At 42.8% G+C, this 14320-nt stretch overlaps 1 protein-coding gene across 2 annotated transcripts in view; it reads right to left on the bottom strand.

The window, feature by feature from the left end:
- Positions 1-6121: 6121 nt before the first annotated feature.
- Positions 6122-14320, bottom strand: part of Tcaim (T cell activation inhibitor, mitochondrial) — a 29572-nt gene continuing 21373 nt past the window's right edge. For both annotated transcript variants that reach the window (XM_028890466.2, XM_028890467.2), the window contains 3 exons: positions 9622-9854; positions 8693-8824; positions 6122-7534 (listed from right to left, as the gene is read on the bottom strand). In XM_028890466.2, the coding sequence (XP_028746299.1) occupies positions 7294-7534; positions 8693-8824; positions 9622-9854 (606 nt within the window). In that variant the 3' untranslated portion in view covers positions 6122-7293. The remainder of the gene's footprint in view (positions 7535-8692; positions 8825-9621; positions 9855-14320) is intronic.

Below are 14320 nucleotides of genomic sequence, written 5' to 3'. Positions count from 1 at the left end.
GCCTCAACTACAGCCTTAGAATCTTTGGATTATAGGCATGTAATTATTCCATGCCACTCTGTTTTTGTCTTCTCTCTATGCCTTATTTTTCATCCCAAACTGTTTCAAGCTATAGTCATTTAATTATTGTTGCTTTCCTTATAAAATGAACTTAAGGAATGGTACTTAGCCTGTTCAAAGAATATAATATTGTGTAGAAAATATCAGAAATGTAATCATTTACCTTCCATTGAAATTTTTAGCATTGATGTCTGAACTGGGTCAGGAAAATAAGATAAAATAGTTTAGTATACAGCTGCCCTTCATTATTCTTGGGATTGGCACCAGGATACCAAGCCAACACTAAGTCAGCAGATGCTTAAATCCCTAATATAAAATGGGATACTATTTCCATACAATTGTTGTTTTTTACTCTTTTCGGGGGGGGGGGCACCACCAGGTCCTAAGTAAATCACACATGGAGGCTTAGTCTTAATTATGAATGCCTGGCCTCAGCTTGTCTTGTTTCTAGCCACTTAACTTATTCAGTCTATTTTTTGCCTCTGGGCTTTTCCCGTTCTCTAACTTCGGTAGTTAGTAGTGTCTTTCTCTGGTTACTTCCTCTTCGTTTTTCCCAAGATTTCTCCTCCTATATATTCTCTCTGCCTACTAGCCCCACCTATCCTTCCTCGCTATTGGCTGTTTAGTTCTTTATTAGACCATCAGGTGTTTTAGACAGGCACAGTAACACAGCTTCACAGTTAAACAAATGCAACACAAACAAAAGCAACATACCTTAAAATAATATTCCCCAACATGCAATGTATTCTCTTCACATACTTAAAACCATCTCTAAACCATAATGTAATGTAAATGCTGTGGAGCAATTGTTATACTGAACTGCTCAGGGAGTAGCAAGAAAAAGTCTGTGTTCAGTACATCCATACTCGTGGTTAGGTTTCTGTTGCTGTGATAAATACCATGACCAAAAGCAACTTGGGGAGAAAAGGATTTATTTCAGTTTACAACTCTCAGGTCACACTCTTATCACTGAGGGAAGTCAGTGTGGAAACTCCAGTCAGGAACCTCGAAGCAATGAACTAGGCAGAGGCCATGGAGGAACGTTTACTGGCTTGCTCAGTTTGTTTTCTTTTACACCCTAGAACCTTTCTATGTCAATCATTAATCAAGAAAATGAATCTGGGCACACCCTTAATTAATCCAGCACTTGGGAGGAAGAGGCAGGCCTACACAGTGAGTTCCAGAATAGCCAAGGATACATAGTGAGACCCTGTCTCGGAAAAAAACAACTGGAAAAGACTATTAAAAAATGAAGAGCAGCTTTCACCTGTGCCTCCTGCTGCCGTTTTCTTCATTTAGATATGTCTAGGAGTCAGCTTGAACAGGAGAAGAAATCCCTAGATTCTTTTGTCTGGGTAAATGAGACTGGAGAAGTCACCCTCCCTCCAGGGGAGGAGACTACTCTTGCAGCCTCTGGAGAGAAGCGAGGTCGGGGTCTTGGCGTGGAGCACGCCCCGCTCAGCGGCTGCTGTACACAGATCGCTCTCCCCAGCGAACCTGGAGGCTGCAGGGAAAGACCCTGGGGCAGGGAAGTTCTTTTGTGAAGATTCGTCCGTGCCCTGCATCTTGTCCCCACCAGGGGGCGCTCTTCCTGTGCAGCGCCACCTGGGAACGTCCCCTCCACCGGCCGAGCTGCTTCCAGCTAGCCCTTCTACGCCCTGGACTCTGCCTAGCAAGCTGAGGAGGAACGCTCTGACTGGAAACAACCGGTTTCCCTTTTGAGCTAGGGAGCGCCCGTCGGGTCTCTCCATGAAGCACCTGGCAGAGCGGCTGCCCACCTACACCTGCAGCGTTCGGTGAAGATACCTTCAGCCCCAGCCCCAAGAAGCACAGGTTTATACAGGAAGCTGCAAAAACGCTTTCAGACCCAATACAAACTTTTCTGAGATTTTCACAGACCGCCTTCCACGGCTTTCTTTACTCCCTCTGCTGTCCTGACACTTGGCGGGTGAATACCGCAGTTCTGGTGCTGAAGACGTCTGTGGGACAGAAGCAGGCCTTAAGTGGGATGAGGACAGGCCAGGGGGAGTGGGACCCATTCGCCGGGCACAGCCAGGCCACCCTCGCTTTTATGGGCAGCACTTGGAATGGAAAAGGGGTGAAGCCTGTTTTCGGGCTTGCACTTGACAAACTTTACGCCTGTGCCTAAGGCATTCCTACTGTCTTTCCGGGTCAAGCCTAGGACAAGTCCCCACGTCAGAGTTCCTTGAAAGGTGGTCCAGAGTTTGTTTTAGGCTCCATGAGGGCCCAAATGGGGCCAAAGAGTGTTATGTGGGTCCTGTACACTCAGGAGTAACAGGGGCACCGGAAGGTTAGGAACAGCCTCAGTACAGTGAGGAAAGGCAAAGCAAGTCTAGGAGCCATGCGAAGCCGAAGCCGCAGGCCGGGTGGGGGCGGGGGTAAGGCTGAATGAAAGCCCAAGCACTCCTGAGAGCCACAGAGGAGCCGAACTGCAGATCCTTGCAGATCTAAGCAGTCACAAAGGGTCTTTGAGCAGGAGGGTAGTTCGGGCGTGGGGGTGCAGTTGGGTGCTGTAGATGGACTCAGGTTGTTAGGGTTTGAATCCGAAACGCTCTCCAGGTTCCCTCACTAATGGTGCTAATTAGGAGGGCGTTGGAATCTTGAGTAGGTGGGATCTAGTTGGAGGAAGTAGCCCACTGGGGCGGAACTTTGAACTGGCTCTGATCCTCTCTTTGCTTCCTGCTCTGTCCTGATGTCCCAGCCACCATGGACTGAAACCCTGTGAAATCATGAGACAAACATAAATCTATCCTCGTTTATGTTGTTTCTGTCAGGTGTTCGGGTCACAGGTTGCAAAAGTGGACCTAACAATAGGTCCACGGCTGAGACGTTACAGGAATCTGAACGGACAAGTAGTCTGAGCAAATAGAGGGACCAGGGAAGGGAACTAGGTGGGGGTAACATGGAGACCCAGAGCCAGCAGTTAGGGTAGGGAGCCAGCGGTCACCTCAGTTTCTCACCACACTCCTCGTGTAGACCAGGTGGACTACCTGCCTCTGCCTCTCAAATGCTGAGAGTTCCAGCTTTTACAATTGTTCCAATTTAACTGTGCAAGCGTCCCTCTGTCTGTCTGACGCAGCTGTGAGAGCAGAGAGCCCTAAGCTCAGGTGAGGCAGAGCTTTTATCATAGCAGAGGTTGGGGTAGGGATTCCCAGGGTCCAGGACCCCATTGGCTGACAATTGTCTAGGGGTATCTGTAAAACAAAAATAGGTGTGTGCTAGATCCAAGGACATCTGAACACCTTATCTAATCGTTGGAATGTTTAGGATGTCAGGTACTTCCTCACCCCTGGGTAGATCCCTGGGTGGTATCAGCTTAAGGCTTTTCCTGGATCTGGGTGTTGCCTGCCAGTAAGCCTGTCACAGAAGCTGTGTCTAGGCCTGTCATGGCTGTGTGGTCAAGCTGTGTTGGGCCCCTTCACACAGCCAATGCTCTTAACCCTGAGCCACCTCTCCAGCCTCACCATGCTTCTCTTGAACAAGCCTTCCTGTACCTCTGTGATGAAGATTCTGGACAAGGAAAAGTGTTGTGAAGGCTGGAAGCTGGCCTGGTTCTTGTTACCTACGGCTTGCAGATGCCTGCTGTCACTGCTTGCTGATAGACTCTGAGGGTTACAAAGGCTGCCAAGGACCGGCCCTGGAAGAGCAAAAGGGTCCTAGTCAACTTGTTGGCAGCATGCCCAGCAACTTGGCACCATGTATCACTCATTTCCCTTGGCCCAGTTGGCTGCAAATATAACCTTAAAAAATTCAGGAAAACATCTGGGGAGAGTCAAATCTTCCTATTCTCTTTGACTCATGAGGAGGTGAATAGGCAGGTTCAATAATGCCCAGCTAGGAAGAGAATTAGGTTCGCTGACAAGGACATAGGAAGCATGCTCAAATCTGTATATTGGCCTGTGAAGACATTAAGGGCTTTGGGGAGATGAGGGACCTGTTTTCTTGAGTCTTGATTTGGTGCAGCTGTTTTACAAGGTGCCAACACAGAACAGCAACACTTCTCCAAAGGAAATAAGTAGTTTATACAGAGACAAAAGGCCCAAAATACAAGCAGGATTCCCACCTTTTAACAATTGGGCTACAACCATTTGGAGCCCCTAGTGACCCACAGTGGTTTACATAAAAGGCCAGACTCAAGGGAAACTGTAACACTGACTACTTGAGAGGTTAACCTGTCCCCATGATAAAAACATGTAACTCTGTGGTGATATTTGTAATCTAAAAAATAAAGCTTGCCTGAAGATCAGAGGACATAGCCAGCCAGTTAGCCACAGAGGCCAGGCAGTGGTGGCACACACCTTTAATCCTAGCACTTGGGAGGCAGAGATCCGTCTGGTTTTCTGTGAGTTCAAGGCCACACTAGGCTACATGAGATTAATTCAGTCTAAAATAGAAACAGAGCCAGGCAGTGGTGGCATACACCTTTAATTCCAGCACTTTGGATCACACACCTTTAATCCCAGCACTAGGAAGGTTGAGGCAAGAAGTGATATGGCTGGGCAGCAGAAAGGAATATAAGGTGAGAGGAGACAGGAATTCGCTGTCTTATAGAGGCTCTGTCAGGCTGAGAAGTTGGTGAGGTAAGAGGTGGTAGCTGTGGCTTGCTCTGCTTCTCTGATCTTTCAGCTCCAGTTTTTTATTATATGACCATTTAAGTTTCGTGCAAAGTAACTCCCTCTTAAAGCTATGAAAGAATTTCTAGGGCTAGCAAGATATCTCAGATATCTCTGCAGATAAAGGCACTTGCCACCAAGCCTGCACTTGATCAAGTTGGATTCCCTAGGATCCACATGGTAGGAGAGAATTAGCTCTTAAAAGTTGTCCTCTGACCTATACATACATACTGTAGTGCATGTCCACATGCATGTGTGCATAAACAAACACAAACACAAACACACACACACACACACACACTCTCACACTCTAACAGGGTGTTTTGGCTGCAGATGTAGCTCAGTAGAACACTTGCCCTAACAGGCACAAGGTCCAAAGTTCAGCCTCCAGCACTACACCAAAAAGGGGTGGTGTTTGTACCACCAGATAAAACTGGATGACAGAGAAACTTCAGCCAGCCCACAGTTACTAGGTAGGCAGAGAGCAACCTTCAGGGGGCAGGTGGTATAGATGAGACCAGACCCTGTCGGGGCTGTGGGCAAGCAGGGTCCCTGCAGAGGTGGGCGTTCATTGTCGGTGTGAAGTGAGCCAAAGTTGAGTGCCAGGTAAGCCGGGGTTGTGTACTCTGGGCTCGAGACTGGGGCAGGTCTGCCCATGATGCCATCAAGTGACTCCACACTGACCAAAACAGTATGGTACTGAAAAGCACAGGCTGTGTCGCCCTCCTCCAGTGTGCTTCTAGGTCCCTCTGTAGAGTATGAATCCTGCTCAGGACGTGCCCCCGTCCCTCCAACCCCCCAGGCCTACACTGCCCACAGTGTGCTCAGTCTTTAGGCTCCAGTAGTGGTGAACTGCCCTGGCTCTTCATCTCATGTGCCCACTTCTCAAAGCCTTCCTCTCACTAACTCAGAGGCTACTTAGGGGTAGAGGCCTTTCCACAACAAAGGGAGGAAGAAGGGCTTTGGCAGCCCATGCTGGGAACAGACACAGCCCTGGAGTTCAGGGCCTAGTCCCAGCTCTTTCTGTGGGGGCAGCTCAGCTGTGATCTGACTCAGGTCTCTCCAGAGGCTTCACCTCTTCTCTCTGTGGTGGGGGAGCACATATATCTGGAGATGAAGTCCCAAGGATCACTTCTAACGATTTCCTACTACGATTCTCCTAGTTGTGAAACTTTAACAACTGGACAACAAGAAAAGCAGCTAAGTGATCAACAAGGTGTTATTTATTACAATTAGTTCGGAGACAAATCCAATTCAACACACATCACAGAAGATTCTGTTAGCTGATGTTAGAAGTGGTACAATCCAAACAATTTTCCAATAAACTATCATATCTTTGAGAACTCCCCATCCCAACCTCCCCCCGCCCCACCTGAGACAGAGTTTCTCGTGTAACAGCCCTGGCTGTCCTGGAACCTGCTTGGTAGACCAGGCTGACCTCAAATTCATAGGGATCCACCTGCCTCTGACTCCCAAGTGCTGGGATTAAAGGTGTGCGTCACCAAACCCAACTTGAGGACTCTTTCTTATGGGGAATATTTACAGCAACATTTGTCAAATTAGCACGGGTCAAAAGCAATAATGGCACAAACGATCCTTTTAAAAGTCAGTTCTTATTTTCAACACACATTTGACCTGTTTAAATAACTGATGTTTTATAAAAACCCAAAATGTGAAAACTGATTTTATTGTCTCCTTTGTTCTAATGCACTGTGGGAAAAATTCACTAGGGCTTTCTCGGGGGGGGGGGGGGGGGGGAAGTGTAGTGTGGAATGTAGGGTGGGTCTGCTCTGAATAGAAAGTGGGTCTCCCACTGGGTGGGAGACACCAGAGACCACAGGAGGCAGCAGGCTTTACCTGGGCCAGAGCTGAAGAAATGAAGACAGCTTTTAAAAGGAGCTTCTGGCTAAATTACAATAGTACATCTTACTCATTCCTGGTACTAGAGATGGAACCCAGGGCCTGTGCCTACCAAGCATATGCTCTATCAATATTTTAAATGGTAGAAGAAATCATGTATTTAAATTCTCTGTCACTGACATTTTAATAAACTAGTATCAGACAGTGTTAACAGCATATATTCAATAGGTTTTTTTTTTTTTTAAATCTTTCTCAAACAAAATGTAGTTATTTAATTTTTGCTACTCATCAATCATCTGTTTTGAACATAACTGTCCATTACTGGCTACAAAGTGTGTGTCTATAGAATGTAATTATGAAGACACACATTGAACTGTGTTGCATGTGAAAATGAGTTCTAGTACTAAAGAGCTATACTGAATGAGGCCAATTTATACATACGCACATTCACTTATATAAAAATATATATGACTTTTATAGAACTCTCTATTACATATCTTTAAAATAGTTTTTTCTTCTAAGCATCTTTTTTGCCTGGCCATCAGCATCATAAGACTAGGGTGAATAAAACCTTTTAAAAACATGTTTCTTAGCATAAATTCACTACAAAGAAAAGCTCAGCCCACTTTTAAAGCAACAGTTAGAAACTTTGTTCTAACATGTGAATACTAGTATTAAACTGAATTTAAATAAATTCAACAGTTTCTCATTTTTTCCAGAAAATAAAACAATATCTGTGCTACTTCATGGCTTCTCCTTTCTTCCAATTCCATGGGATACACAAGTCTCCATCTTGCATAACAGAATAAAAATGTGACACACAGAGGTGCATCCCACGCAGATAAGGCAGTGACTGTTGTAGAAGTCTCTTACAGCAATCCACCATCTGTCTGCTAGAAATGCTGGGCTCTTTATACAACTTCTCCAGAGAAAATTTCTTTGTTGAAGCCTGTATCAATTCATTTTCAATAACTTTTAACCTATAAGATAAAAAAAAAAAATCACAAGCTATTACTAAATAAAGTAAGATAAAATATAAACAATATTCTTAAATGTTGGGGAGATGGCATAGTGCCCATACAAGCCAGTCATATAAAAAGACATGCCAAGAGTTACGCTGTGCCCAGTACTGGCTGATTTATTTCTACATAAAACTCTTAAAAAAAAAAAAAATCAACCTTTTTAGCATTAGTAAGGTAAAAATAATACACAATTTATTCCTATTTTTCAAAGATTTATATTTTTCCCCCACCCTCCAAGATTTATTATTATTATTATTATTTTATTATTTCAGAGCTGAGGACCGAACCCAGGGCCCTGGGCTTGCTAGGCAAGCGCTCTACCACTGAGCTAAATCCCCAACCCCGATTTATTATTTTTAATGTGTATGGGTGTTTTGTCTGCATGGAGATCTGTGCACCATCTGTGTGCTTGGTGCTCTCAGAATCCAGAATAGGGTATTGCATTCCTGGAACCACAGTTATAAATGGTCACGAGGCACCATGTGGGTGCTGGAAATTGAACCTGGGTCCTCTACAGAGCAGTCAGTGCTCCTAACAGCTTTCATACGCCTCCCCTAGCCACTGCTAGTGACAAAGCGAAGAAAAACCTAGGAGTATAAACCCTTACTTGGATGTTGAAATCAGGCTGTACCCTGCCTTGAGCTGCTTCTCCCTTCCTGCTCACCATCTGAACTTGCTGTCCATCTGTCTGTCCACTCCTTTGGATGGACCCACTCCTACCCTTTCTCCTCTACAATGGACTTAACTCTATAGCTTCAAACCCGTGACAAGGAAACCACTGGCTGTCAAGTGATTCCAAGCTGTAAACACCACAGAAACACGACTACTTATAAACCCAGTCACACTTTAAAATTTAAATAGAATAGGGCTAGAGAGATGGCTCAGCAGTTATGAGCACTTGTGATTCTTACAGAGACGCAAATGCCAGCACCTTTGTGGTGGCACACAACTGCCTGTAACTCCACCTTCAGGGGGTCCAATGCCCTCTTTGGTCCCTGCTGATACCAACAGACACAGCAGCTGTACATGAATAAAATAACTAAAGTGCAGATAATGCTTTTCTAGTCTCTGTTTAAAAGTCAGGCCCTCATACATCTGGAAGTGGACAATACTTACTCCGCCCTTCTTGTCATGTTTTCTCTTGCCTGCTGGGCTTTGCTTCTCATAAATGACTGGAGGCTTGTTGGATCTGAGAGGGCTGGGATGTTAAAATGCCCAAGTTCATGCAAGCTTGGCTCGTACCTGTCGCTGAAACAAAGTATGTATTAAGGGAAACATCATCACTTCCACAGACAATGCTTTTTTTAATTTCAAGTGACTGAAAAGTCGTCATCCGAAAATGCACATTAAATTACAGCAACACTGATGATGATATACTGTTCTCTGTGACATGGCAGTGACCTACTTCAAGGTGAGTCTGAGACCTTGAGACTGACTTCACTGATCAGTGGCCATGTTTTCCAAGAATGGTGTAGAGATCCACTCTTCAGTCCCTCAGTTTGGTTTTTGACATATGCAGAACAGGGCCGTGACTACAGTTCTTCACAAGCCATGACGTTCTTCTGTTTTGTTTTTAAGATGGGTGCATTGTTTAGCTGAGGCTGGTCTTGAACTTACAGTGATCCACCTGCTATACTGGGATTACAGGTGTGCACAAGAAGCCTGGCCTCCATTTAAAAAAATCATGTGAAATTATGTGTGTGTGTGTGTGTGTGTGTGTGTGTATTTTTGTGTATAAATATAAAAACATATATAAATATATGTTTGTATACACACACACACACACACACACACACACACACACACACACACACACACACACGCCTCTGCCTCTGTGTTGAGTGCAGTGCCTGAGGAGGTCAAAGGCATTGGATCCTCTGGTTGTGAGCTGCCTGACATGAGCCCTAGGAACTGAACTTGAATCTTCTACCGAACTACTGAACCATTTCTCCATCTACTCATTTCTATTATTATTATTATTAAATTTACAAGAACCATACAATGAAACAAAACCACACACATACCATCCAGTTCCAGACACTTGCCTGCTAAGGATCATCTGCAAGCCACTCAGACTCTGAGGGTGGGAAGGTATCCTACTTTTCAGCAGCCGGTTATAGAAGACATCAAGGAGGGAGTAGTACTCTTCAAGTGTGAGTGCTGGCTGCAACTCCTCGACATAAACGACTCGTATGCCCCCTAGAAGATTGCTTATCTGGTCTTCTAAGGTTGACATTCTCCTCTGAAGGTCAAAATAACTTGGTAAGCTTTCAAAAAGCTATAGTATTGAAAAAAAAAAAAGATAATTTTATGTTACTATAATTTTAGGAGTCCAATAAATGAGAAAGTTTTAAAAATTATTTTTGTAGATGGAATATTCAAGTAAAATACAGTAAAGACAATATAATCCTAGAAATACTAATATTCAAAACAAACTATCGGCCGGGTGGTGGTGGCACACGCCTTTAATCCCGGCACTCAGGAGGCAGAGCCAGGCGGATCTCTGTGACTTTGAGGCCAGCCTGGTCTACAGAGTGAGTTCCAGGAAAGGCGCAAAGCTACACAAAGAAACCCTGTCTCAAAAAACAAACAAAAAAACAAAACAAAAAACCAAAAACAAACTGTCAGTCTAGGGGTTTTCAATAGGAACTGAGAAGAGATGGCAGAAGAAGAAAAGCCCCTTCCACCCTCCTGAATGCTTAAGGGAAGTTCCTTGTCTGTGTATCCTGCATAATGGGCGTTAACAGTTTCAATGCAAGATTGTAAAACATCCATAGCCCTCTGGGGTTCTCCCATTGTGCTGTAAGCATGTATTTAAGACCTCCTCCCTCCTTCAATAAATGGCATTCAGCATTTAAAAAAAAAAGCCCCAGGTAAAAATCAACCCTAGGTACTAATATTAAAGACCTGCACAGGAATCTTAAGCTAGGCTATGATGATTAAATGTACATTTGTGTATTCCAACTCTCAAGTATTGCCTAAAAATTTACTTTCAGTCATCTATTTTAAATTCAGCTGATAAGCACAGAAAGCTTTCCTGACACCTACAATGTGTGTATGCATGAAGTGCACATGCAGGTGTGTAAGGGTTTGTGTTTGCTAGAGCTCACAGTTGAGGGGCAAGAAAACAAAGCAAGACTGTCAGTTAAAGTGCCACATGAGGCCGATAGGTCAAAGCCAGGTTTAAATAATGGCTGCCAAGACCTATGATTTCACAAAAAGTATAACAGGATTTAGAAACAGTAGATGAATGTGGGAAGCTTTGGGAAAAGAAAAAAGGCCATGTCCAAAACAAACAGGAAGCTGAGTGTGGCTGGCACATGGCATGCGTTGTTGAGTGGGAAGAGAAGGGTCAGGGAGAACTTTAAGTTTGGTTTTCTGTAGAAAGCTGGGATCTGCACAAAGTTAAGATAACTATAAGACTTTAGCTAGGCCATGGTGGCACACACCTTTAACCCCTGCACTTAGGAGGCAGAGGCAAGGGGTTCTCTGTGAGTTCGAGGCCAGCCTGGACTACAGGGCGAGTTCCAGGACAGCCAGGGCTACACAGAAAACAACAACAAAAAGAACAAAAAAAGAAGACTAGAAGGCATTAGGTAGTCTATAATGAAAGTAATAACAAGATTCTATAAACTATCCATCATCTACTTACTATATTTTGTAAAAAATAATCCTACTCCCCAATTATTCTCTTCCTGGGTTACTTATGTAGTGGTAAGTACATTCAGGATCTTTGAGAACTGTGGGTTCATATAGTGTGTGATGAAGACTTTGTATGTCTCTGATTGTGAGTGCAGACACACTATAATTATATAGCAGCTGTTTAATTTCATCTGCACTCTGTCAACTCTTGTGTATTTTGTTTTATATTGTCTTTTCACATGTGCAGACCCATGTGAGATCACCATTTAGCATTGAGCAGAATTTTACCACAGGATCTGCCACATGACCTTTCAGTGGCCAGATTGCTTATCTCCATGTCTAGGCAGTCACAGCACTGCACTGCCTTCCTGTTATTTTGTTATTTCAAGAATGGTACAGACATGGGAGTTGTATAGAATATAACCTTCAGATACTGACTTTCACACCCAGGTTGCTGCACATATCAGTGGTTCATGCCCATTTCTGAGCAGGACTTATACAGAAGTACATTAGGACTTCCTCCACTCTTGGCTATTATGAATATTTGTGCACAGATTTCTACGTGAACATAGCTTTTTATTTTTCACTATAAATGCCGAGGAATGGCCTCCTGGGCCACCTGCCAGAATGTTCAGTTAAGATGATGTGCTCCTTGTGTGGAGATCTGCACATCTGGACTCCTGTCAGCAGTCAGGAGTGAACCAGTTTTCCACGTCATCATCATCACATGGTGGTGCCACTATTTTCACTCAGCAGTTCTGCCCAGTGTGGGGCTGTAACCCACCATCTCATATGCTGCAAGCACTCCAGCTCTGCACCCAGCTCTGAACATCTGTCATCTGTGCATTCTCTTCAGTGACATGTCTTTGGAACATTTTCTATTTTGGTTGGGTATTTTGTTTTTTTGTTTTTTGTTTTTTTTTTTTTTTTTTTTTTTTTTTCGAACATTTCTCTGTGTTTTGCTTTCTGAACTCACTTGTATCAGGCTGCTCGAACTCACAGAATCCCCTCTGCTCCGATGCTATTAAAGCGTGCCCACCCCCGCGGTATTTTGTTTTTTTAACTGCTGAGTGTTAAGAGTTCTTATACCCTTTAGACACAAAATACCTATTAAATATGTGGCTTGAAATAATAATAATAAATAAGTAATAAGTTTTTTTTTTTTTTTTTTTTTTTTTAATTCTTCAAGACAGGGTTTCTCTGTGTAGCCTTGGCTGTCCTGGAACTCACTCTGTAGACCAGACTGACCTTGAACTCAACAGAACAGAGATTCCTGAGTGCTGGGATTAAAGGCATATGCCACCACTGTTCAGCTAATAATTAAGTTTCTTAAAGACAAGTTTCTCTGTGTAACCCTGGTTGTCCCGGAACTCACTCTATAGACTAGCTTCAAACTCAGAGATCTGCCTGCCTCTGTCGGGCTAAAGATCTATTTTATGTGTATAGGTGTTTTGTCTATATGTGTATCTCCATACCACATTAATGTCTGGTACCATTGGATCCCCTGGGACTGGAGTTACAGATGGTTGTGAACTGACATGTGGGTGCTAGGACTCAAACTCGGTCCTCTGGAAGAGTAGCCAGTGCTCTTACCCACTGAAACATCTCTCCAGTCCCTCTACCAAGTATTTTATTTGAATAGATCCTTCACCAAAGATGACATGAAGATGGCAAATGAAAACATGAAAAGATGATTACCATCATTTATTATTTAATGCAAATTAAATTTAAGGTGAGACATCACTATATACCTACTAGAGTGTCATAATTAAAACTTTTCATCAAAATTGAAAATATGACTATCTTTTGATATGATCAAAGGATATGATCCAGCGATTCTATCTAGGAATTTATCCATGAGATGAAAAATGCATTTCTCATGTTTACATCAACCAGGCATAGTGGCTCACACCCATAATCCTAAGACATTGGAGACTGAGGCAGGAGGATTGCTACAAGTTTCAGTCTAGTTTGATTTATATAGTGAGTTCTAGTCAGCCAGTGCTACATCATGAGAATCTTTGTAGAAAAACAACAACAACAACAACAAAACAAACAACCAAACCAAACTAAACAAAAATGTTCACATCAGGGGCTGGAGAGACAGCTTAGTGCAAAGGAGTTGGGTTGAATTTCCAGCACTCATATGGTGGTTCACAACTGTAACTCCAGCTTTAGGGGATCTTATGTCCTATTCTGACCTCCTCAGGAACTAGGCTCCCACATGATACATAGACATACATACATGCAGACAAAATACTTACATATAAAATAAATAAATCTAAAAATAAAATTTAACAATAAAAAATGTTCACACCAGCTTTATTTGTCTGCATTTAAAACTAACACATGGGCCTTAGTCTTTCCAGGACTTGACCATTATCTCGAATTTTCTCAGGATCCCCTAAGATTGCCAGCACCCCCAATCAGCAGGAAGTAGTATGAGAAGCTATGCCCAAATTCTCAAAATATTGTTTATAAATGTTTATTTTTATTTTAAAGGGGTTAATAAATGCAATCTCTTTCTAAAAAAGGAAAGGGGATAGTATAGATATGATAGGATAAAAGGGTAGATTATTGAGTCTACTTTTAAAGAGCAACAACTTGTTTAAAATGTTTTACATTACTATAGATTTTAGTTTATTACAATTTTAAAGTTAATTTTGTTATATGTATGTATATTTCTACTCTTGTTTAAGGTATTATGTTTATGCAGCTCATTTAAAATTGTAGTATATAATTAGAATTACAGATTGATAGTCATTTAGGATAATCAAACTTATAGTCATGCTAGTTAAGATTTTTAGGTATATAAAGGTGTATTTCAATTAGGTAGGTAATCTTCAAACACTTCAAAGATCTACAGAATATAGCATTTAAAATATTTTAAGACCTTAGACTTTCTGGACAGTGAGACACATCTGCTCCTGGCAGCACCAATTTACTTCAAAGATGATGATGGGCATTGAAGAAACTCTATATGGAGTTGCGTTCCTTATGGCAAAAGTTAGCCATTTGGACAAGAAACTGTTCTTGCCTGGACTGCTTGACAAAATGTTGTATAAACTAGACATACAGGACCATAGGAAAATGACCACTGAA

Source organism: Peromyscus leucopus, chromosome 7 (assembly GCF_004664715.2).
Source record: "Peromyscus leucopus breed LL Stock chromosome 7, UCI_PerLeu_2.1, whole genome shotgun sequence".
Taxonomy (NCBI): domain Eukaryota; kingdom Metazoa; phylum Chordata; class Mammalia; order Rodentia; family Cricetidae; genus Peromyscus; species Peromyscus leucopus.
This window is presented reverse-complemented; position numbering and strand designations above follow the sequence as displayed.